This window comes from Solea senegalensis, linkage group LG6 (genome assembly GCF_019176455.1).
Source record: "Solea senegalensis isolate Sse05_10M linkage group LG6, IFAPA_SoseM_1, whole genome shotgun sequence".
Lineage (NCBI taxonomy): Eukaryota > Metazoa > Chordata > Actinopteri > Pleuronectiformes > Soleidae > Solea > Solea senegalensis.
This window is the reverse complement of record NC_058026.1, coordinates 10,557,061-10,582,686: the sequence shown is the minus strand read 5'-3', so window position 1 is coordinate 10,582,686 and position 25,626 is coordinate 10,557,061. Positions and strand designations below refer to the sequence as shown.

General features: G+C 39.2%; 3 protein-coding genes and 1 long non-coding RNA gene across 5 annotated transcripts; 1 reads left to right on the top strand and 3 right to left on the bottom strand.

Annotated features, from left to right (window-relative positions):
- Nucleotides 1-13: 13 nt before the first annotated feature.
- On the top strand, nt 14-25,626 carry LOC122770494. Its single transcript, XR_006360529.1, has 3 exons — nt 14-64; nt 14,523-14,631; nt 25,478-25,626. It is a non-coding gene; the product is annotated as an uncharacterized LOC122770494 (long non-coding RNA).
- On the bottom strand, nt 6,711-8,285 carry LOC122770492 (forkhead box protein D1-like). The gene has a single exon (XM_044027376.1). The coding sequence runs from the start codon at nt 8,203-8,205 to the stop codon at nt 7,333-7,335; it is 873 nt and encodes a 290-aa protein (XP_043883311.1). The 5' UTR covers nt 8,206-8,285; the 3' UTR covers nt 6,711-7,332.
- Nucleotides 10,721-16,034, bottom strand: zglp1 (zinc finger GATA like protein 1). 2 transcript variants are annotated; one of them, XM_044027374.1, is made up of 5 exons: nt 15,901-16,034; nt 13,334-14,729; nt 13,128-13,240; nt 12,259-12,352; nt 10,721-11,537 (listed from the first exon to the last, which is right to left on the bottom strand). In XM_044027374.1, exons 2-5 carry the CDS (start codon nt 14,722-14,724, stop codon nt 11,390-11,392), a joined length of 1,746 nt encoding a protein of 581 aa, XP_043883309.1. In that variant the 5' UTR covers nt 14,725-14,729; nt 15,901-16,034; the 3' UTR covers nt 10,721-11,389. The 2 variants fall into 2 exon arrangements, with proteins under 2 accessions (XP_043883309.1, XP_043883310.1); XM_044027375.1 differs by having other exon boundaries at nt 15,965-16,034.
- Nucleotides 16,679-19,582, bottom strand: fdx2 (ferredoxin 2). The gene is made up of 5 exons (XM_044027378.1): nt 19,389-19,582; nt 19,005-19,056; nt 18,109-18,215; nt 17,939-18,026; nt 16,679-17,855 (listed from the first exon to the last, which is right to left on the bottom strand). Exons 1-5 carry the CDS (start codon nt 19,573-19,575, stop codon nt 17,699-17,701), a joined length of 591 nt encoding a protein of 196 aa, XP_043883313.1. The 5' UTR covers nt 19,576-19,582; the 3' UTR covers nt 16,679-17,698.

Below are 25,626 nucleotides of genomic sequence, written 5' to 3'. Positions count from 1 at the left end.
ACACAGGAAATCCGTCTGAACATGGCATGGACCGGACAGTTGTTTTGACGGAGAAACATCAAAAGTAAGAGCAATTGTAGCAGTCGTTAGGCAAAGCGATTTATGTTGTCTTTATTGTTAGGCTTTTATCTCTGTGTTGTGTTGTTAGATGCTTTGACTTATACTCAGAATATGTGGAGTCTCTGCTTTCGTTCCAGCTGTATGGTGTGTGTTCTGAATAAAGTGTCATATCCTGAAATGTGGCGAATGGGTGACACAGGTGCCTTACAGAGTTTGTTATGTAGTAATTAATTTAGCTGTTATTTGAGCTGTGTTTGTCACATTTAAAATAGGTGTGCAGATTTCCACAATATTTTTACACAGAGCTTCTCTGTGTCCCCCAATTGGTGGACCTTTAAGCTGAACCACTGATAACCACCTGTGAAAGCATATTTAGTCAGTGTCTAGTGTGTATATACTTGTTATCAAATATTGTGATTTGTGTGTAGTGTCAGATTAGTCAAATTATTTAATATAACTCCTCATAGAACATTTGTAGTGCTCAATTTTGACATGTGGGAAGTGGGTGTCTTCCTTTCAGCAGCAGTCTGTTGTAGTTCCTCTGACCTCTGGATTCACTGCGTCTCTTCTCTGCAGCATGTGTGTGTGTGTGTGTGTGGTTTACAGCTGTTTACATAGCTAACAGTGGGTGGGCTCTGTTCAACAAGCTGTACCTCTGGGATTCAGGTGTTGTGAAGCCCTATAAACCTGGGATAAATGCTGAGGCCAAATTAATAAAGTTTAAGAAAATAAACGTGTAGCTCGTTATGCAGCGCAGCATTAAAACACAGTCTATATTTATGAGTTGCTGTGTTTTTCTAGGTCTTAATTGCATTTTTATTTTTTAAATCTCATGCTACAGGGACTGTACCTGATCCTTCACATGACTCCACACTGGCTGAGTAACCACAGAGATCTCCCTCATCACAATTAATCAAGTTTAACCAGTGAGCATGTAGAGTTAAACATGTGAGGCCATGTTTACTTGTGTTACCTGGCACTGTTAAACGCTATTTTTGTTTGCTCTGGTTATTGGGTGCTATTAAGTTTTATTCCACTTGACATTCTTGTAGCTGTTGCTCATTTGGTGCTCACATTGTATTCCTGCAAATGTGTGTACACCCCAGTGAGCGCATGGGTTTCTCATGAAGTTGCTTGTGTTTGGAAAATGAGCCTTGATCAGAGCAGATGACCTGGAAGAAATGTGTGCTGGAAAAAGACATGTTTGTAATAGATGCTCTTAAAAGCTAAATGTGATTTTATGTAATGGATTCTAAGATGAGAACTGTGTGTGGGCTTGTGAGTCTGTGTTTACATGAGTGAGGCTGTACCTACAGTATGTGTCCAATTATGTGTGTCCTCAGTATCCAGAGTAATAATGTAAAAGAGGTGATGGTCAAACCTCAACACATTTCTTTTTGTTTTTTGTCTGGGGAGTGCTCGGTGATGTTCAGCTGCTAAAAGCTCCACTGTGTTCCTCTGATAGTTGCTAAATGTCTGCTGATTGGTGTTGAGCAGGTGATGGATTGTGTGTTTGTGAATGTCAGTTTGTTAAATAGATAATAAATCCACATTTTTGGCACATGTTGTCTCTTTCAGATACTGTTTTCATATATTATAACAATTAACTATACTAATTATTGTCACTGTAAATTACAACCTCTACAACAACCTCACTTGTTGTCAAAATGGCTAAAAAAAGAACTCCCATAAAGGATTAACAAGAAGATTAATAGATAAATCTGTGGAGGGATGGATGAATGTGTGGACGACCCTCAACTTTAAAACTTTCATCTAACTTGAAAGTTGGGCATTTTATTTCCATATAAATGCATCATTAAAATCCTTCTCCACCCTTTTTTGCCTTGGCAAACAAATCAAAGTGAAAAGTTGACTCGAGCTTTGACTGAAGCATTGATTTCTCACTACATGAATCATTGCTGCTGCTGACATTAACAAATACTCACATCAAAACACATGGCCTGACAGACGACAGGATGTTTTTGTTTCCTCTCCGCTGCAAGTGAACATCACATTGAAAACACAGTTATTGCTATGAATGGATCGATCAGATTTCACACACGCGGACACACATTCATCCCTCCACACATTTGTTTTTTTTTAAATCTATGACTGGAAATCTGTTACAAATCTGGCGGCCATATGCTGGAACATTATCTGCTCTCGTGTCTTTCAACTTGATATTTTAAAGTTTAATAATAAGAGTCTGCTTCTACTTCTCAACACATCTGCATCTCACTTGCATTGTTTCCTTTTAATTCTCTTTTTTTTTTGTTGAATCATAACACTGAGTGATTGTGTTTCTCCACTCAGGATCGAAGCCTTGTTTGACTGAATATTTGGGTGAATATGGTTCAAAGTGACTGTGCTGAGCTTGTAGATGACTCTGGCTGACACATGAACTTGTTTCTGTTGAAAGCTGTCAGCAGTGGGGGAAAGGATCACAGATTGAATCAATATCTTTCTGGTTCTTGGTTCTGTCTTTTCCTGTTGATTTGGTGAACTGCTTGAGTAAGTTTTGGATTCAGCAAATCAAGTCAGCCAATAGCAACAAACTTCAGAAGCTTAAATATATATGAGAACAGGAGAGAGAAACGATACTAGTTGTTAGACACGCTGGTGTCCATTCACGTGCCACACTTTTTCACTGTCCTATTCTCCTCTAAATGGGTTATCATGCCCTATTGAAGACCTGGAACTAGAGATTGGGGCCATCAACTGAAATGAAAATGTTCAGTGACGTTAAATATCAACTGAGAAGTATAGACTAATTTTCCCTTCATTCAAATTAGTTACTTTTTCCTTTTTTTCTCTATTACAGTCGCCCCCCGGTGGCCATAACTGCTACTTCCCTAATACTTCCTGTGCTTCACTTTTAAAATAGAAAGACAATGTGCATTTTTTTAGAGCAAGAACTGTACAGTAGAAAAACAGTCGTCTTCACTTCACTCTCAGTCGGTGCACGTCACTCCTGACGTCTGTTACAGCAGGTTAAAAGAAGAGGTTTTTCTTTTGTTTTTGGACCCTGTAAAACTTTTGACGTGTCACATGATTGACATGGATTTTCCATTTACACTTAAGGCTTTATCTATTGTGTCTTGAATTTGGTGTTTTATTTTTTATTTGTTATGTGGTTGTCTCGTTTTGTAGATTATGTCCTGTCTGGCGTTACTTCCTGTTTTACTTTGTAGTCTTGTACCTGGTGGTCTGGTGTTACTTCCTGCCTGTGTTAAATTTTCCGCCTTATCTGCTCCGCCCTAATGTGAGTCACATGTGTCTTATTGGTTTCACCTGTGTGTTGTTAGGTTTCTTGTGTATTTAATCTCCTTGTTCAGTAAACCTGGTTACCTTTTGTGCCACATGTTTTTGTTTCAGTATGTTCATGTGGATTCTTTCTAAAAAATGTTTCGCTTTAATGAAATTTTTTGACTTATTTCAGCTTTCACCTTTGTTTGAGTCCACTTATTGTGCTTTTGTTTCTGTTTTTGTTAAAACCTTACCAGAAAGATGATTCAGTCTTCCATGAAAACTGCTGTGCACTGATTCCACCCCTGCCAGCACCAAACAGTTTGCTCAAAATTAACTTTCAGTTTAGTTATGAGTAGCAGAGAGGAAGAATGGACAGGAAAGCTGGTGAAACAAGACTCTGAACTGAAAGTTCCTAAAGATGATTCTTGGTAGTTCTGATTCATGTTCCTTTATTTCCTCAACACTTCACACCAATCAGTCCCAAAACTGTTGAATATGTTGATTATGGAAAGAGTAGTTTGAGATTTTAGTTTTGAAAACAATCAAAACACAAGAATTATAAAGCCTCATTAATAATCCCATGTTCTCTTTCTCTCTCATACCTCTGGAGTCTTCAACACCTGTCGCTTTTATGAGCATTAGAGGCAGGAGTGGATACAGAGTAATTTGGAACAAGAGAGATTGGGAAAATCTGTCATGTTTTCAGAGAACAGGTCTTCAGATAGATCCACCGGTCTCTCCACTGCTGTACAGGAGTAATTATCACTCACTGTATTGCTTAAAAGGTAATTCCAGTATTTTCAGCCCAGGCCCTGAGACAATGAATGTGGTACTATAAATCCTTGGCACTTACAAACATTTAAAACCTTTAAAGCAGTGCAGTACATTCCCTCTCTCTGTTTGTAATTGTATGGGGTGATTGCAACAGTCCATAGAATGCCCACTTCCAGTGCTTTGTTTGTGTTTCCACTGTCATCTTCCTGCAACAACGCAACTCTCGCCCCCTGACTTCTTGTTGAGTGAGATGTGTATCCACCTTATTCTTAGAGGCGCTACTGAAGAAATGATTGTGGGTGGAATTTGCAGAACAGAAGTGAAAGCAGCTGTAAACTGTACTCTGGTGGCAGCTATGGGTACTGAAACCTGGCTTACTCTGATGATGGTTGGTTTGCATGTCTGATCAGAGGAATAACATTAAGAAAATTGCCATTGTGGTTTTTAACGACACTGAGGTCAAACAAGGCACTGAAGGATAATGTCAATTTCAGTGTTGACGCCATGAAATTACATTTTGTGGGCTGCATTGTAACTGGCTTATTGACAGAAGTTTTGTGGTATAATACATTGACATTTTATACGTTATTCTATATTTTATGAGTTTAAATTGCTCATTAAATGTAAATAAAATGTTTGCTGTAGTGGTTAGTACTCTTGCCTTTGCAGCAAGAAGACCTGGGTTTGTGATCTGGTCGGAAACAAGGGCCTTTCTGCATGGAGTTGGCATGTTCTCCTTGTGTTTGGGTTTTCTCCAGGTTCTTTGGTTTCCTCCTACGTGTAAATGTTAACTGGACACTCTAAATTGCCTGTAGGTGTGAGTATGAGAGTGGATTTTTACTTGTGTCCCTGTGATGGGACTGCTGACCTGTCCAGGGTGTGACCCTGCCTTTTGCCCTATGTCATCTGGGATTGACACTATAGCGACCTTCATGAGGAGGATAGGTGAGAAGTGGTAGAATAATGAATGAATGAATGACTGAATTGCATTTTTTTTTGCACCTAAATTCACTGCTTTTTCTATCAGACATCATTGTTTGGTGGACTACTATTATAGAGGCTTTTAGTTCAGTGTGTAAGATTGAGTGACATCTAATGGTGAGACTGCAGAGTGAAACAAATGAGGACTCCTCCACTGACCCCTCATTTTCTCCAGTGGCCTGCGCATTCCAGAACGGATGTAAACACTCCTTCATAACTCCTCTCTACTCCTCCCCTCTCTCTGCTGATTCCTCCTCCTCCTTTGTTGGCTTAGGCAGAACCAGTCTTTTTCATTTTAAATAATAAGATACATAATGCTAAATGTAATGTATCCACCCCAGAAGGTAAGGGGTTTTTCATTGGAGCCACACCACCAAGTTTCAAGGAGATTACGGTAGTTGAGAAGTGTTTGCATAATCCTGCAAAAAAAAACAAAAACAAACAAAAAGCACCAAAAAGAGAACATCTGGAAGTTAAAAAACAAGTTCAAAAAAGAGTTTCCTTTGTTTTTCTTTGTTGGCTCATAAAATAGATTTTTATGTGTGGTAAAAAGTGGAACATGTGAAACTGAACAAAACACAGAAACACACACAAGGACAGATTCTCAAATATGTTCAATGTTCAATCTGTTTACTTAAAAATAAGATTTTTTTTTCTGCTACTGTTGTCAAATCCTGACAATAACTGTATACATTTAACCTTGTCACGTTCAGTTTGAATAAAAAGTTTGAGATTATGGAAATGAAGAGCACTGTAGGGGTGCTGATGTTCAGTCTTGGCCTAATATATGTTGTTGTTGTTGTTGTTGTTGTTTTTAACTCCCTTTTATTTCTCCTTTGTAATTTATATATGTGTTAATTACAACTCACAACAAAATAAAAAACCTTTGATTAACTCAATTTAAATTATACGAAAATTATAGAAAATGCATTTATCGTACTGTGCAAAAGTCTTCAGCCACCATTAGATACATTTTTACTAACACTATAGAGGACTTATTTCTTTATCACTTTATTGGAACACATCCAACAATGAAGTAGTAATACAGTTTTAAAATAACACTTTTCACTTAAAAAAAAGTGTCAAGTATTTAGTGTGACATACGACCCTGGCTCTCTTAAACCTGGAGTGGTTTAACCTGATTAATGTTATTGGTAAAACTTGATGTTTCTTCCGTTCCCCTCTTTCAATGAAGTCATTGTCTTTGTGAACACTTTATGGATAAATTATAAACTCACAGGTATCAGGGATTGACATGATTTCCCTTCCCTTTGTCCAAAAACACAAAGTCGTCCATGCAGTTAGTCTCAGGATCTGTCCTCACACTTCACTGCCTGATGTAATGATCCACAGTGATACATGGGACACATTCAAAATGAAATGGCAAGAATTACACTCAGTTATGACTGAGCGGAGAAGCAAATTACTCCCCAGAGGAACTGTTTAAGTGGAAGGCAGCTGTTTGCTAATGAAAACATTTTAGCACTACAACAAATCCATGGAGGGGTTTTTTTCAGTTTCCCTTTTGAAGCGGATAAAAGAAGATAAAGAAATGTATATATTTAAAATGTTTTATTTATAAAGTCAACCCACAGCCAACATTGTCAAAGTTTTGAAATTATCAAAATATATATATATATGGACTAGATTGCCGGAAAACTTTAACTTAACACTGCATGTCAATAATATCTATAATATAATATAATATAATCTATTTGATTTATTTATCAGATCTTTCTCTGCTCCCTTGTGTTTTGCTAATTAAACGAGAGTGAATTACATTTTGATTGTTTACTGATGATGATGATGATGGTGAAGATGATGATTTTTTGCTGCCTTGTCTTGCACGAATCTCTCATTTAACTATACCTAAATAATATTTAAAAAAATATGTTGAAACGAAAAGAAAGTAGGAAACAAAAAATAAAACCGTGGCTAAAAAGACACGTGCATGGTTCTTCGATAGTGTCTTTATTATGATTATTGTTGTTGTTGTTGTTGTTGTTGCTGTAGACAGCACAAGACCATAGGTCTATTAAAAATGATAAATACATTTATTTAAAGTTGCACAGACGCGGTGCAAATTCAACCACGTTTTATTTATTTTAAGTACATTATAATCATTTTTAAAATAACACTTCAACATAAAAGACGGATTGGCCTCTAAAAACTGTAGAAGCCTGTACATTATTTTATTCTTGAGGAGAGTAGACTATAGTCAATTCATTTCTCAGTTACTTAGAGGCATAAACCTTCAGGGACATCGTGTCAGTGTGAGTTAGACGGAATTTTAAAGGTCCCAGTAGGAAAGTTGCACAGCTGTGTAACACTGTAGTTTGGTATCATTCCGTGCAGGGACAGAGGAGTCGTGCGGGACGAGTTCGGAGCTGAAGGAGGGACAAAGGCGCAGCGTCCCGGGTGGAAATGTTCAAAGGATAAACAAGGGGGCAAACTCTTGCAGCGCAGCGAGGAGAGCGCGGGAATAATACTGCGCACAGGTGCTGGGACGTTGGCGCTAGTGTGCGAACTTAAAAGTCTCTCTGAGCCCAGATCGCGGAAAGAATCCATCATCATCATCCTCCTCCGGTGCGCTCCGAGGAGAGGAAACACGGACATGATCTGGTTGCGCTCCTGCGCCTCCACGTGGATGTGCTGCCTCTTGAAGCGTTTCCTCCGCCGGAGAAAACTCCCGTTGTCAAACATATCTGCCGACATGGGATCCAGGGTCCAATAATTGCCCTTCCCGGGATTCCCGGGCTCCCGGGGCATCTTCACAAAGCAGTCATTTAAAGATAAATTGTGCCGGATCGAATTCTGCCACACTGGGAACTTCTCCCGATAATACACAAATCTGTGGCTGATAAAGTCACATATTTCACTGAGGGTCAGTCTCTTTTTGGGGCTCTGGAGGATTGCCATGGTGATGAGAGCGATGTAGGAGTACGGCGGCTTCACTGAGGTGGTCCTGGTGTCTGCGCTGAACTTTCCTTCAGGAGGCAAAGAGGACGCGCTTTGATCCGAGTCTGCGCTGGTTTGGTCTAACAGAGAAACACATGTGTCCCTCACACGTTCACTGCCGTCTTTGTGTCTCTCCACGTCAATGTCCGTCTCCTCCATGATATATACGCTCTCCAAGGTCATGGTCCTCAGTGAGTGCGGTGTGTGGCACAGGACAGAGCCAAGAGCCGAGGTAAGCGCGTCTGTGTATCTGACAGCAGCAAACCCCGTCTCCTCTTTCATTCACAAAAACTTCAGCATCTGACTTCATCTTCAACTTCTCAGCCCCCCCACTAATAATCTCCTCCTCACCACCACCATCATCATCATCATGTGAAGTAAACATTTCTCCACCAAAACAACTGAACATGAAGGCGATGTTCACATGAATCTAGGCTGAAGTGACTTGTGTTCATTTTTTTAAGTTCATATGAATCAGATCTGATTTTTTTTCAGGGCTGTGTGAACACAGACATCAGATTGTCAGATTGTTCAAATCTGATTCATTATCTCTCAGGTTTGATGGTTCATATGCAAGTGCATCTGGACATGTGAAAACGCTTCATATTTAATATTCAAATATTTAATTATTGCTGCTGCTCAGTACATGTGAAAGCTGCAAGGATTCTTACATGACCATTCTCATTCATGTAGCACGGCCACATCTGATCTACGACCACATACAAGTGGCATAAATCTGTTTTGTAAAATCAGAATTGGTGATTGTATTTCTATGACCCCTTTACACCTGGCATTAGAATGCAATTTCTGTGATCAGATAGTGATCGGTTACCTTCACCAAAAGTTTCCCAGCATCAGAGGCTCACTGCATTCACACTTCTGTTCAATGGTGGTCACAATTCATCTCGGGGGTATTCACACCTGTACTTGCAAGTGGTCAGGTGCTATCCGATTGCAATACGATCACAGAAAATACATTTTAATGCCAGGTTTAACGGAGGCCTTTGTCCACACAGTGCTGGAAAACCCCCAGATCTGAGTCCCGTTAACAGAAAAATAGGATGTGAGTCACTTCAGCCTGGTGAACGTGGCACTAGAGTGAGAGCAGTCACATCAGAATCTGTGGCTTTTTTCCACTATGCACTAAACGGTTTGTCATTGACCCATGGCGGCAAAGTTATAAAGTTATGAGTTATAAAACATATAAACAATAATAGAGGCGATAGAGCATCTGTGTGCCTTTTCAGAGTACAGTCGCCTTCAGATGCAAGACATTTGAATTGAATCCTAACTGAACAATGTGAATGTAGATTCTGACTGAGACCTTAATGTTCACATTATGGATGGTCCCTGTATATGACAGTGAGCATCAGTGACTAGTTTCATTGTATTAAAATTTGATAAAACACTCTATTTTTGTATTTATATACATAGCCAGGCCTATAGCAGCAATGGGGGCATTCAGAAATATTATTATTATAATAATAAAGTCATGCATTTAAAACACACACTCATGTAAAAGAACTAATGCAAAACACAGGTAAAAGTATATTAATCACAGTGACCCATAGAAGAATAACCAAAATCTGCCTCGTTAACGATGTATTAAGACGATGTGGAGTTATGCAACGTTTGCTGGTTGCTCATTTTAACCATAAGCCCCTAGGATGTTGAGAAGTGAATTAGCCAGAACATTAAATCTCGTATTTATTAGTGAAAAAGAAATAACCACAGAAAAGTGACAGATAAATCTACTTAATAGGCTACAGCAACAACTCCCACTTTGATCAATCTCTATATGATTTTTGCCTTTCCATAATGATTTCAGCAGGCAATGTCACTTTTCCACCCAAAAAAACCTCCTCTATCAACACAAGAGGAGGTTTCATGGGTAAACACTGAACAGCCACAACATTTAAAACAGATAAGTGATTTTCCTGTAATGTTACAGGAACTTTTATTTGAGTCCATTTATTTCTTTTTTTTATTTAACCATTATATATACTTTAAGTAATCTCATTTACTGGGTCTCATTCTCTCAGAAGAGAGGCATGTTTTCATTTACATTCCATCACGTTTATTATTTTAAAGTAGATGCTGAACCGACCATAGCAGGTGAAACTCAATGAAACTCAACGTGAGCTGAAAAAGTTAAATATAAAAATTAAACAACCATATTAATGTTAAAGACTTGAATCTTTTATGTTGTTGGCTAATGTATGGCTCATTTCCTTCATTGCAGGATGTTTTAACGCTCCCTTTCCCTCCCTCTATCTCGAGCAGTTTCAAATAAGACGCAATCCATTTTGAAATAAAAGCTGCACTGTATCAATCTGTGTGAGGCCACCCAGGTCATTACTGCAGGGTGGGCTCGGGAAACTGTGGGAAGTCTCATTAATGAACAATTCTTCACTGTACTACTCACTATAGTTTAATGTAACACCCTGCATGTAAGCTACCTACCTGAAACTATTTGATTGTTATTGTATTTTTGGTAAGGGCATTTTGATTATATTATTATTGTTATTAAGTCGGGCTTGACTCTTGCTACACACACATTAAAAAAAATAAAATAAAAAATAGTCAGGAAAAAAATGTTTCATACTGACTTTAATACAAACCAAAACCAATGCAAGCTCACACACAAAAAACAACACTACAAAAATCAGTGCACCAATTTAACAGCAACAACTCAAAAATAAACATGGAGAAAAACAAACAACAAAAATAAATAATTTTAACTTGCTGTAACTAAATATTTGTCTGGGGAACATGGCAGGCAGCCTTGCTGTCAAGGTCAAGGGAAGTAAATTATTTAGCGGTTAATAACAGTGAACATAGCACTGGGCTCTAGCTGCAGTTTTAACTTTTTATATCACAGCTGTTCGGACACAGCTGGCCATCACACACGAGCAACACTGAGGCCGTTTACTTGAAAACTGTCAACAATTACGACTTCACTTTCCACCGCATGCGCATAGTTGTTATAGTCGCACTTTGTTATCGCATATGTATGACAGAAGTTAAATAGATGCGTCACGTACACATGCAAGATTGTTTTCAGACAAACTTTCATATATTTTTTGTCCGTCATATTTTATTTACCTGTATGTAAACGACACATTTAGAGCAAACATAGGGTTGAAGTGAATGAATTCTGTTTGTCTGAGAGGAAACACTGCGGCAGTGAAACGTATTCAAATACCCGAGTCAATACAAGTAATAAAATTACAAGAGGCTAATGTTTTGCCCTCACATTTGTAGTGAACTAGAGAGCACCAAAAACACAACAGGAACAGAGACTATATAGTCTTGTGCAGATGTGTCACATGTGGATTTTTTTTGATTTTTTAAAAAACCTCTTTGCTCAGTGTTTGTTCCCTATGTGGTGTGTTTTCCGCTGAGCTGAGGTCAGCCTCACCAAGTTTCCACACTTGAGGCAGCAGGAGTTGGAGTTACCGTCTTTCCTGGGGATATGCCAGCAGTTGACACAGCGTACTCTGTACTTCTTATACCTTGTTAAACACACACATACACACGCAGATACAGGTGATTAAACTCCTTTCTTGTCTTGTTTAATTTAATCTCAAAGCCTGGTTTTTCATTCCTCTTTTTAAAAAGTTAGGCCTGAGTTTATTTCTAGTTTTCTACTTTTAAGTTGCGTGTCATGATCCGTCTGTGGTGACACACACTTTTATGCCACCTAGACAAGATAAGGCAAGGCAAGGCAGTTTTAATTGTTTAGCACGTTTCATACACAAGAGCAACTCAATGCGCGTCACATAAAAACAAATTAACACTTAAAATTTTAATATAACCAAACGAGTTATGTACACTGATCTTTTTGTTTTGGTTAAAACTTGAGCTGCAGCGTTCTGAATGACTTGCTGCTGTTTAATGGGGAGTCCTGTCAGAGACTGTTACAATAATCTACTGGAGATGAACGCATGAATGAGCTCCTCCTGGTCTGTTTGGGACATAAAACCTTTGACTCGTCATCGCAGCTATTGCTCAGCTCAGTGAACTAACTCCCAATATATTAGTTATATTAACACCTGTGGATGGAAACACAGACAAATGTGTATGGAAACATAGCTTGTATCATATCAAATCTGATATTGACAAATGGGTGTGTTGTAACATCGGCACACTCATACACACGCACACAGCACTACCATGTTTCCATAGTGATATATTAAACTTGGCTTGATGTATGTATACAAATATGAGCTATACCTTATCCCACAAGCATTACAGAGCGGGGTCCCATCCTCTGCATCTCTCCACATGGGAGTCTTCCTGGTGCAGCAAGATGCACAGACTTTACCCTCTGATGGAACAGAAAGAAAAAAAATGTGTACACATGGTTATGTTATTTATTTTTAAATCAAGATTAAAAAGGTGTGCACATTTCACATTTTTGAAGGTTCTGCATGAATGTGTTAATCGCTGCATTTCATTTGCAAATCCTGACAGATACTCCCAACAGTTTAAATGTATGTGTTGTATACAATAACATACGTGTATGTTATTTATTTATTTTACTCTAATCTGTATTTATTACCAGTCTTAAGGGCAGTATTGTGATACCCATTGTGCTCTCACACTGTTTACACAGCTGTTTCCAAAAACACTAACAAATGTGCAAATCCAGACCCAATTGATGCTGTGACTCACAAGTGACGTGGCACACCCTAGTGGAATAAAACGGCACTACAAATCACAATGACATAAAGTAATGTTGTTGTTTTACATTACCACTGCCAAGGAGGTTATATTTTTGCCAGGTTCTTGTATGTCTGTTTGTGAGCAGCAAAAATCAAAAGTTGACAGCTGAATTTTGATAACATTGTCTGGGGCAACATTGCTCAAGGGCTGCTCAAGGGGTGTACTGTCCTGTCACTTAAATATTACCCAACTTACTAATAAGTATTAATTGGACCCTCTAAATCAAACCTATGCCAAATCAAATATGCAGGGATCGCTCTAAAAAGTTTGTTCACCTCAGACTACAAATAACATAATTTCACATGAGATAGTCGTTTTAAATGATAGGATTCCTCATTATTGCCTCTAAAGCTTCAGTGGAGACTGCAGGTACTCACTGGACACTGTGACTGTCGGGTCACTCTCCTCATCGGAGCTGCTAGTTTTAAAGGTTTTCTGGAACGCTCGTGTTCTCAGCCGACGCTTTCTTGCATTCTTGAAGAGCTCCTTGCTGTGACAGTTACACACGCAATAGACAACACATTTATTTTTTAATAGGGTCACACCACTGTCGTCTAAATTTCCACATCTTATCTATCAGTACCTGTACTTTGAAGTTATGAGGAGTCGACAATGTTCCCTGCTGTCGTCCAGCTCTGGGCCCATCCTGAACGTCACACCCCGGATGTCTGGGTCTTGGATGTCAACACTTCGACTGGGATGAGGTTGTTTTCTTGGAGTTTTGGTTCTCCACTTCTGGGAAGGTTGAGGCGCTATCTCCTCCTTTTCCAATGGCCAGAGTTCTGGTTGCAAATTGGTAGACGCCACATTATAGCTTGTGGATTTCAGTTCAGTTGGAGAAGACTTCTCCTCGGTGGAAATGATTGGCTTAAACTGTGTGAGTTCCTTTTCTGTTTGTGAAAATGGGTGACAACGCTCTGTACTGCATGATGGTGACTGTGAAGAAGGCAGGACAGCGCTCCGAGGTGACGACTGGGTGTCACGTTGGGAATGTGTGATCACTACAACATTAGCATTGCAGTCTAGTGTTGGTGCTGTCTTTGACAGATCTACACTCATAGCTTCACTGGGCATGTGTGATTGTGACAAAGCACGTTCAGAGAAGGGTATATTTAAAAATTCAGTGGAGATACACTGCTTCTTACACTCCTGGTTCCATGTCGATTGTGTGTTCCCACTGAACAGGGCCTCTCTTTTGTCTCTGTGCTGAGGGCGACAGGATGCTGTTGCATCTTCCTTCACCAGCTCTGGCATAACAGTGTCTGTCGTTTTTTCACCAGGCTGTGGTTGAACAAGACAACCTACCTCACACTCTGTCACAAACCACTGTGGTTTATGATGACTAGCTCCTCTACTCCAGTCTCCTCTCATGTCTCCCACATGACTGACAGAGGCTGAGATTTCTTGTCTCTTACAGATAAAAAGAGATGGTCTTAATGTGTTGTCAACAGCGTTACTTCCAAAAACAACCCCCTGTTCTTCAGCACCTCCTGCAGCACTTGATGACTTGGCTGTTGGTGACACTAAACTCGGGCCCGACTCCGCTGCGTCGCTCCGATACATGAGCCTCTCACACTGCAGGTTGATGAGACTTAGCACTTTCCAGGGACTGTTAAATTCCAGATGTGGCTCAGTCAATGGTGATGCCATGCTGCTGTGACTTTCCTCCTTCATTATGTTTACCCGTTCACAAGGCAACACACCAGACACACTGCGCTGACAGGAAGTATTGAAAGTTTGAAATAAATGTGCATCCTCTTCCTCCCTTTTAGCGATGAACGTATCCTGGTTGGACGTCTCACCAAGCCATTTGGAGGATGAATTAGTGTCCAGGAAGCTGCTGTGGACGGGAGATGCCAGCCTCGACACCTCTTGGAAAAGGTAGAAGAGTGCAGATTGGGGGGTCTCTTGTTCTACTGTACTCTGGTGGTTTCCTTGGATAAAAGTAGCTTTTGTCCTTGGTGCTGTGCTCATGGTGTCTGCATCAAACAGACAAACACACTTTAGATACGTAGCATTTACCTGGGGCAGTACCTGAATACATTTGCTCAAAAATGTGTGTGTTTTCACTAATATTTATTTATCAATAACGCTTGAAAATGTCTATTTTACCTATTCAAGATGATACCACATGTTACAGAACAACAACAAAAACAAACAAACACAGACTGTCTCACTTGAAGGAAATGTTTAAATGGATTTATTTGGTAGCTGTTTGTCTTTTGAAATAGATGTTTTCTTTTTGTTTTGCAGACATTACAGGGATAAATATAGGCTGCCTGGTGATTGTAGGCAACTATTCCATGTATGGACTAATTTCAAACATAAGCACAAGTTAGAATATTGCAGTAGTTGAACAGTGTCCATATAAATAGCTGTTGTCCCTGGGCTACATTAGTACACCAAATAAGCTAGGGCCACTGTTTAACATTCATGTGGACGGAGCAGAACAACAGAATGATGTATGAATGATGACCATGTCATGTGCAGTGAAATGTGTCATATTGGCAAAAACCAGGCTTATTGCTGTCTGTGTTATGTTTAAATTGCTAATTAAAAGCTTGTCATTGCAGAGAACTTACCTGAAAAAGCATAACAAAAAATGGAATCTTCAGCGAAGTTCAGAGAGTTTCAAAATACAATTGTAGCCTCGGCGACGTTCTAGTGTGTGGAAAAAATTGGCGGGCGTCTTTTCAAGTTTGAGTGTCGCGAGCGCAGGAGCAGATAAATGCATTGTTACCGACAAAAAGAGTCGTGTGTTTACAGGGTACTTATATGTCAAATAAATATGTAGCATTTACGGTTACATATACATTACTAAAAAGTCTATAACTCACGCATCTTTATTCTCCCTTTACTTCGCTATAAATGATACATTTTAGGCCTGAATGTTTTGGGCAACTCCAAACACAGTTTTAAGGATGTGGAAACACTGTACTTCTAGCTACTGACGTGGGTATTTTATTAATTCAATGCGTTTTACTGAAGAGATCGCATAATTAGATCGAATAACAGCATTCGCCACCTGCATTCGCTTTCATAGAACACTCTTTGTCATGTCTGTCATAGCCTCTTCGGCTATATTTATCATTTGGGCCTGAGGAGGAACGGATCAGAGTGAGTTCAACAAGTGTTCATGCTCATGCTCACCATCTGATCCATGGGATCGATCACCAGCTCAGAGATGAAGAGTCAGATCGTGTTCTATACTCACTGGGATGTTCTGAAACCGATGGTGGGGCCGGTTGCTATGGTCGACTCGTGTTTTGGACCAGGAAGACTTAACGCAGGTGTTACTAGTTTGCTAAATTACACCTGCTGGTGGATAAAAGTCCTGCTCACACTGTGAGACAGTTTCACTTGCTGTCTGCTGAAGCAGCCGCAGCAGCCACTTTCTGCTCATGCAAAAACACAGCATTGGTTATTTTGGCAGTTTTCCCTCATTGTATGCACACAAACATTAGAACCAAAACTTTAAGCTCCTGTACTGACAACATGAGTCCAAACTGCTAAACCTTAAGCCCATTTTCACATTGTTGTCGCTCATATTTTTCATCTAGTTCACCTAAATAAAACTAGTTTCACCTCAAATTTTTGAGTATATGTTTAACTTGTTGGTATACAATTGAGTTGTGATTCATTTAGCAAACATTTCTCTCTTAGAAATTACTTTTTTTTAAAAAGTAAGGTGTTTTACATAAAACGGATGTAAAATTGTCAGAAAAATTATGCATTTGCTTTTCTCACTATATGATTAACTGGGTCACAATGATTTGTCATCTTTTTAAAAAGTGACTCCCCATAGACACATTTTTATGGATACTACCGTGAATGTATTCTTATTGTAAATATGTTAATATATTTTAATTTTGTAGTTCTAAGAGTACGTGTTCAGGTGTTGTTGGGTACTGAAGCAGTGTACAAGGGCCCTTTTTAAAACATTTTATTGCACAACCTTAAGTATGAGTATTTCCAATGAAACAATGTACAGACTTCACTAACATTTGTGTGTACGCTGGATTACAGAAGAGTTAACAAGGAAAACATGTGGTAAACTCATGTAAACCAGCTCGAAAACAGACTCCCATGCACTTCCACCCTGATCTGGACCCAAACACATCTGAACCAGATCAACTAATCAAGCCAAATCACCCTAACCTGGCAGGAGGTGTGTTAAAATACATTTCATCTGACCACTGATACGCAATTCACCTGAATGTTTGAGTTTAACGTTTGCTGTGAATTAAATGCAAGTTTCAACTGTCTTGATTTAAGATCCTTTAATCTTCAGAGGAACTTTGGTCTATAGTACAAAGCACAGGAAAACCCTTTTGAGGTTTGTAAATATGAGGTTTCAGAGTAATAGAATAGTGAATACTTCCTAAGGCTAAACAACATCTACAAATTAACCCAATACATATGAGGAAAGTAAATGTTATCTGTGGCGATGATGGACAGACCAAAATGAGAAAGAACATCATCTTGTGGTATTTGTGCGTATATGAGCGGTAACGAGGAATGTTCCATTTATCATTTATCATCAGCACAAAGATAGACATTGTGTTAAGAGCAGCTGTACAAGTGACACAATCATGAAATGTCTATTAAATCCTCTTCCCAAAGAACAGCACGTGAAATTGAACTGTGTCTTAATGCTCCACATGAATAAATACATAATTAGATAGTTTTTTTTTAACTAAACATTATTTAACCTTCAGTGAAACACAGTCTTTGACTCTCTGTGAAGTTATGCAGGCCTGTCATGCCATTGGTTAAATGTGGAATTGTTGAGTTAGTCAGACGTCTTGGACGCTGCTACAGATTTTACTCTCCCTGCTGCCTATCTCTTGATGGTTGACCCCTCACTCAACCAGCACAGCAGCGTCCAGCTCACCGCGGTCCCCTCTCATTTTTCTCCAGTACCCGTCATTATCTTTCTCGTCTCTTGTCAGTGAGGTTTGGGAACGTGGCCGTCCACATAGAAGTTCCTGGTGACTTTGGGCAAGGTGAGCTGAATGCCATCCAGCTCTGGAGTGAGAATGATCTGGCACCCCAGCCGAGAGTTCTCCTGAAGCATGGGTGCCATGTCCAGCATGTCATCCTCCCTAACAACCAATATCAATTCAAATCTATTAATATTAACCAGAAGATCACTCACAATTGTTCAAGTTTAAATGTCAAGGTATACCTTTCTTCAGGTTCTGGCAGTTTGTCAAAATGAGCGGAGTCCACATAGACATGGCATGTTGAGCAGGCCAACGATGCTTCACAGGCTCCTGAATAAAAAAGAAACAAATTAGTTAACATTAACCGCCTTAAAACCATCGCGCTTCAAGCTTTAAATGTGTAAACACTCACCCTCTAAGTCAATTCCATTCTTGTGTGCCAAATACAAGACATTATCTCCCACTTTGGCCTTGACTGGAGTCTTCTTGCCAGAACGATCTATATACACCACATTCACGCTAAACAAAGCAAAAATGATAGCAATCATAAGGTGTGAAATATCTAAAAAATAAGTGATGTGCATCTTGATTCATTCAAACATTTACCAGCCAAATTATTAGATACACCTGTTCAACTGCATTTGTGAAAGTAAATATCTTATCAGTGAATCATATGGCAGCAAATTAAGGCATGAAGACATGGTCAAACAATTCCAGTCAGTCAGAGTAGGTTTATTTGATTGACTTTGAAGTTTTTGGTGCCAGGCAGGCTGGTCTGAATATTTCATATAACTACCAGTGCTTTGTGCAATCCACTTGTAATTGGGTTACTGGACGGACATTAATACCATAGTTGCCAAGTCTGTTTATCAAAAGCAACTTTGGGCTTCATTTGAAGTGAAGTCACTTACAAATATTGCTAGGTGGTTTTTTGACCTTGTTGCTAAATTGCAGTTGCGTATTTGTTTGTATTTGTAATTGCATATATGTTATTGAAACAGGATAGTTTGTCCACTTGCTGGATCCTTCCAAGAGTCCAAGAGAAAGAGTTTTTCACTTGGAAAAACAAGACTCTGTCATTTGTTTGTCAGAGCACAAACACTTAATTGTTGCAGACTTATGTTAAAGTTGAAATGTCATTTCTCCTGTTTCTGTGTTGTAATAATTTAAAACAAGTAGTATCCTCTGCAGTCCCCGTCATACAGTTTGTTTGTTTCTCTCACGAGATCTGGCAACAAGGCCTGAACAGGATGTACTTTATATAGTGACCAGTGAGAGTAGACCAACAAATGTTGTGTGCAAACTTACACATCCTCTGGGTCCTCTGCATTGGAGCTCCCTTCCTCACTGTGGTAAAGTCCTTTGAGAAAAGAATCACAATCAGAGTTAATTTCCTCCTAAGCAGAGGGATATGGAGTATGTTTGACTTGTTGCACAGAGTTTCATAATCCCATCCAGGAATGCTGGAGTGAAGTTACACAAGTTTCTACTGAGCTGACTTTAATAACTGCTGCTGATCTTTCTCGAATACCTGAAAGTGACACCACGCCGGCAGCCGTAGATTTAACTGAAACTATTATCAACAACCACTGAAAATACTTAGTGTAAACAAACAGTGCTAAGAGTGTGAGCAGACTCTGCTGAGGCTAAAGCTATTAGCGAACTGCCCCTCTCACTCACTCACTTACTTACCTATGGTCGTTTGCAAATGTCGGTTTATGGTCCGGCAGTTGTCAAAAGAGCCGTTCCTCTGTAGTGAAGCTGCGCTGTTCACACAGCTCTTTGACCTGGACAGAGGACAGGAGCTACAGTCCGGTATAACTCGAGAAAGTCTCAAAGTCAGCCCCATGCTCGACCGGACTGCAGCAGCGGCCGCCATGATTGTGTTTTGGTCACATGTGTGAATGGAGCCAATGACAAAACAGCGCTGGCAGCGTGACGTCCTGGACGTAGTATGCCGCCTAGACAACAGGGAGCGCTGTTGCTTCACATACTCAACCCATTCCACACAACGTACAGGACCGTCAGGATTACAGTTTGGGCAAGTTACTCAGGAAGTGTGATGAATAAAACATTACACAATTCTCCTTTAATATCAATGTGCTCAAATGTTGTCATCGATTTAAAAGGCTTTAATGCAGGTACCAACTCCACACATCACAGTGACTGACAAGGTGACCACGCTCTCCTCAATAACAAGATACTATAGCTCCCTCTACAGGCACTAAGCTGCAATAGCATACAAAAGTCTCCATAACAATTAATTCATTTATTACTTGGTTTTAAAAGTAATAAGGTACATTGCTCATTATATTATGTAAACATGGCAGCATCTAAAATCAAAAAAGGCAACATTTCCCAACATGTACTTTCACATGTGACCTGCCATGTGTACATGTTTTCATAATATAGCCTCAAAAGGACAAAAACATTGAATCTAGTAACATAATAATGCCGTTATTTAGCGTTACTTACAGGGATAGGAATCAGTATTGGTCTGATGCTGGTCAAAAATCACTAGATCTGATATGGATAAAAATGTAAAATCCAATCCAAAAATCCTATATATCACATAGTTCACTATGCACCAACAGTAAAAATGTAAATAAAAATCCCCAAAGCATTTTAGCTGAGTCATGTTTGGGCTGTTTATTTCTTCATTTTTTGGAGAACAATATTTGTTACACAGTTGGACAATTATGTCTTTAAAATGACTACAGCTTCATAGTTCATAAATTGTCTAAAATGACAATATTTGACTAATATCGGTATTGGTTTTGAGTTTGTGATATCAGTATCATACACAACAAGTGGTGTCGTCCCATCCCTATTACTTACCATAGTCATTATTGTATTACTCTTTTGTAAATGTGATCCCTTATACTAGCAATAATGTTGCAGTAATAGGTCACTGAGTGACTTGTTAATGCCTAACACTGGTTACAAAGTATATAAAACACAGAACGCAGAATAACAATAAGCCATATTACATGTCTGTCACAGTTCTTAGTCATCCAAATCTTTGTATACTCAGGTGTGTAGAGGGAAACATTTATAGCCATACTTTTAGCCCCCTTGGTTGCATGACAACACACCACACCACATCAAAACTCTTAGGAATTTTGTAAACAAGGCTAAGAAGTTTAAACTGGACTAGGGGGAAACCATGGCGTCACATAATGCAACTTCTCTCTTCACACGCATCCCCACCACAGAAGCAAGTGAAACAGAAACATGGTGGTGTCATGGAATCACCAGGATCTCACCAGTATAGCAGACATTAGAGTTAGAAGCCTTCACAGAACACATGAATAGATTGGACAACATATAAGGACCTGTGAGGATTTTTCAGGGTGTTTTAGGATTGTGCAGTGCACACTGGAGACGACAGAAGCCTGAACATTGAAGTGAACAGGACTCACAGAGAGAAAAGGATAAACCATATTATAAATATAGAAGTTATTTTACTGCATTCATTCTGTGAAATGGAAACAAATTGAATCAGTGAGGTGTGTTGCTATGGTCGTGTAAAGTAGGACACAATGGAAATATGAATATGTAATAATTTTCTTCTGAGGAACCTGAACAATTCTTAAAGGTGTACTAAAACTTGACTTTTAGTTTTTTTGTGCAAACTGGCCATATGTCATTTTTTTATAAAACATTTTTTAGGTTAAGCATATTTCCACATCATTGACTGTTTATAAATGGCCAAACATATCAGCAAACACAAGGTTTTAACCTGCACATGTAGGTATTAGATATCTTTTAGTTCACATGTTTAACAAAAACAAAACTTTTGGGAAGTGCCACACTTTTAAGGTACACTTATTTTGAGGTAATTTACCCCGAGTATGATCCTTTTCCAGTTTGTCGTACACTTCCAGGGCAAAACATCTCGCAAGCAATGTTGTGATTTTGTTAACACTCCAATTTTCAATCTGATTAATTAGGATTTACTTTCAAAACACATTATTGACAGTATGACAACCGACATGATACAGAAACGAAGGTTTTCACAATATAACAACAAGAAATTACATACTTTTGTTTCATGCCAAATTAGTTATGTTTAAGAAGAGGTTGTTGACTTCGACTGAAATATTTTAAATATTGTACCGAGATGGGGTTGCACTGATTTCATCTTCTCATTTCCTCATGTTTCTCAAGTGTTCATAACTGCATAATTGTGCATTTGCAAATTTTACTTAAACGTGTGTCTCTAATATGTAGTAATGTATTATTGCCTTTTTGATTTTTTTTTATCTAATCTGCATAACTTCTCTTGGCATAAGTTCATTGTGTTTAAATCTATAATTTCCCAGCAACTCCACAGAATCAAAACAAGATATTTCACAGTTCCACCTTCACAGCCGTAAATACATGTTGTGCTAAGGCGAAAACAAACCTAGATAAGAAATCTGATGCAGGCTGGTGGTAGCTTTTATCACTGCAACCACTGGCATGTGAAGTCTGAGCAATGATGTTATGACTAGAGGCTGGTTTCTTCAACTCAACTCTGAATTCTCTGAGAGAACTCGATCTAGTTTCCACGAAAGACAGCAAAATATTGCACATAAATCCCACAGCCTTTGACATCTGCTTGGAGAGACGCGAAGCTATCCGAAAAGGAAGTGAGCTATTAAACATGCCATCCCTTTACAGAGCAGTGAAGCTCTCTGCGGATGTTTGAGATGTGATTTACTAATTAACTGACTGATGAGATCACCCAATGGGATGACACTACAGTTTTTGTGTCTTTTGTCTCTCCCTCAGTGTCTCATAATGATCTGTTGTTAGAGTGGCAATTACACACAAGAGTCGATCTTAAAATGAACACTAACCCCCATCTGAACCAAACTGCAGAGGTTCCTCCCATGTGGATGGCCATAAAAAGTAAATGAGGCACTCACCATGTGTACATTTTTTCTACAGTGAGTGCTTTGGCTCAACTCTCTGGCATATAGATTATTCCACTTTATATAGTCCATAATGAAACACTATTGCACTTTACCGCATGTACTGTCTCAGACACACACACTAACACCTGTGCAGGATTAGCGTTGAGGGACATTTAACTTGTGTCTGTGAAGTCTGGGTAGTGAGAGCCCCAAGTAAATCACTGGGCCCTGCTGTCCTCGGGTCCTGCAGATGTGTGTACATGTGAAGACATGAGACACTTGACTTGAACCTAAAGTGACTTACCAGTTCCCCCTGATTACATTCTTTCCTTTTGAGTTTACAGTATAATAAGTGCAGATGCCCAGGCCAACTTGAGTCTGACTTAGGTTACCTGGAAGTATATAGTATATGAAATATTCATTTGTTTCCCAATCACATGGTCTGGATGTGTTACCCAGGCTTTGATAAGTTTGATTTTGACTGTATCGTCTATATATCTGAACTAGGGCCACAAATCTGATTTGAAAACCAACCGTGGCCACACATCACAGAATAAATCAGATCTGAGTCACATCAACCGCTGAGTCACTTCAGTCCCGTAATCTGAACAAAGCTTCAGTCAGCGGTGACTGTGTGTACACTGACACCTGCTATGCAGGATTTTATGTTGCTTCATGTTTTTCTTTTTTGTGTTGTTTTTGTTTGATTTCTACTTTTGTTGTGTGGATCCTGCATTGTGTTGAAATCTTTTCAAACTTATTTCTTTCCACTGAAAGATTCTTCATCAGCATTTGGAACTTTTAAAATGTCTTAATAAGTCATGATCAAATACTTTCAAGTCGACATGTCGTCTTTAATCTCGACATTTAGTTTCGACCGCGTCACAGAAGCTGACACTGAATCTGGACAATCATTCTCAGACGCGGTTGGAACAAGAACATGAGTTTTTGACCTGTTGAAACGCTTTTCTTGACTGGTAGCTGTAAAATATCAATAACGTTAAGTATCTTTCTTAAATGACATTACTCAATAATTCAAGTCATCTACCTAGACACCCACTGCCCATCCTAATCTGAGATTAAACTATAATATCATTCATCTCGTCATGGCCCCAATACTCACACTAAACATTGTCTGTGTAACCAAAGTGTGAATGGCTCCATATATTTTCATTACACTTTAGTGAGCCATACTATCGTAATAGTAATAGTAACAGTAACAGTAATATCAAATAACTGTCAGTTTTCACGCCAATACTTCTCACCAGAGCACCTAATGTTTGTTAATGCTCAGCTTAATGTATTTGGCTCCAGAAGAAATCCCTTAAAAGTTATTTTAGTCTAAAGGACTTAGAGGCCTCTGACCAAGAATAGAGGGCAAAAGTAAGAATAAATAAACAAGATGTCGAATATAATGAAGAAAATATAGAACACCAACAGTGTGTGCTTGAGTTGCCTTGTATTTGGTTTGTAGAAAATGTTCCAAGTTTTCTTCAGTGTTTGTGAAGGTGATTGCAAATTCACGTTTACTTTCTACACCTGTTGCTGGTTCGGGCTTCACTGTAAAAACAACGTCAGTCGATCAGATGATCTATATCAGTTCATCGAGTTGAATGACAGCAGCTGTTTCATTTGGTTTCACTTGTTTTTTTGTCTTTACTGCCGTCCTCTGGGAGCAGTCAGATGGATGTTCGCTGGGTGTTTGGAGGAAGTGAAGTTTGAATACTTCACGGATTGACATTTAAAGCCCAAAACTAAATGTGGAGATTTCCTTTTTGCGCTGGCGCCAGGTAAATGATGATAAGACTGACTTTTTCTTAAAAATGTTGATGCAACATTTGGAATGGATTTCAGTCTCACACTGACACTTTACAGCTGACATCGTGCAGAGTTTGACAACGGGATATATCTGATTTACTGCAAACCAACTATTTCATAATACGCTGCCATGCTTTGAATGCACTGTACTTGTGTGTTGTTGTTCGCATGTGTGTACCTGCACATGGGATTATTTTGCAAGCCGTGTTACTCCCTTCTCCCCGATGACTCACAGAGTAACTAATCAGAAACAGGTAGAAGGAAAAAAAGAAATCCCTGTGGCCTTTTATGGTTCACATGTGTGGGAATGGTTGAGTCTGAGCCAGACAAAAGGCAAACTTACCATCAGTGTGAGTAAACACAGCTACAGCCTGGGAGCTGGCATTACTACAGGGGCAACAAGCTCTTAGTCAAACTCTTGTGATGTTTATACGTCTGGGGCACTTTCTCTGTTGTGTGTGTGTGTCACACGTTTGAAGGTGGGAGCGTTTTGGGAGTCTCCCCCAAGGCTCAGGGTTGTGTTGAGTTGTTTGTGATTAATGACTTTTTTCACACACAACACTCAAAACTGCACAGCGGCCAGCACTGAGATGTTTGCTTTAGCTCGAGGTCTGGATGTGGTTTAGTGGTTTCTGTCTGTGGCCTCAGTAAGAGCTGTCTGGACTGTGATAGACAGCACTGACCACTGACTTGTTGACCTTTGACACCAGATAAAGAAACGCTGCAGAGAAAGGTCAGAGAATTGGGAGGTCACGGAGGTGCAACACATTATGTCAACAAATCCAAACACACTGAAGTCAAGAAAGGTGCTTCGGCTATAAATTTCCCTTTCTTACTTTGGTTTTAAAAGGTGAATGTGAATAAAACTGTGACTTTAAAGTTGCTCATGTGGAAACAAAAGAAATCATACTGAAATAAAACTATTCTGGAATATTACAATGAGTATTTCTGCAACAGAATATTTGATGTGAGATTGAAAATGAACTACATTGTTTATATTAATTTTAATGCACAAACATGTCATCCATTTCAATAATATGTCTAATTTCTGTGCCTGTGTAGCTTTTGGACAAGCGTTGAAGTATGACACGGAGGAACAACTGCTCTCAGGCTTTGGGAGACCACGAGAAATACTGTGAGCCAACCACAGGCCTTCAATTATCTGCTGTCAAGGCGGAAGAATGACTGACATGCTTCTTGGGGGAAGACGG

Coding starts and splice junctions, on each gene's coding strand:
- fdx2 (XM_044027378.1), bottom strand. CDS start 19,575: ATGGCGGCCGCTGCTGCAGTCCGGTCGAGCATGGGGCTGACTTTGAGA. Junction 18,216..19,004: donor GCAGAGGACCCAGAGGATGT/GTAAGTTTGCAC, acceptor TGCTTTGTTTAG/CGTGAATGTGGTGTATATAG. Junction 18,027..18,108: donor GAATGGAATTGACTTAGAGG/GTGAGTGTTTAC, acceptor TTTTTTATTCAG/GAGCCTGTGAAGCATCGTTG.
- LOC122770492 (XM_044027376.1), bottom strand. CDS start 8,205: ATGACCTTGGAGAGCGTATATATCATGGAGGAGACGGACATTGACGTG.
- zglp1 (XM_044027374.1), bottom strand. CDS start 14,724: ATGAGCACAGCACCAAGGACAAAAGCTACTTTTATCCAAGGAAACCAC. Junction 13,241..13,333: donor CTCATAACTTCAAAGTACAG/GTACTGATAGAT, acceptor TAACTGTCACAG/CAAGGAGCTCTTCAAGAATG. Junction 12,353..13,127: donor CCCGACAGTCACAGTGTCCA/GTGAGTACCTGC, acceptor CTGTTCCATCAG/AGGGTAAAGTCTGTGCATCT.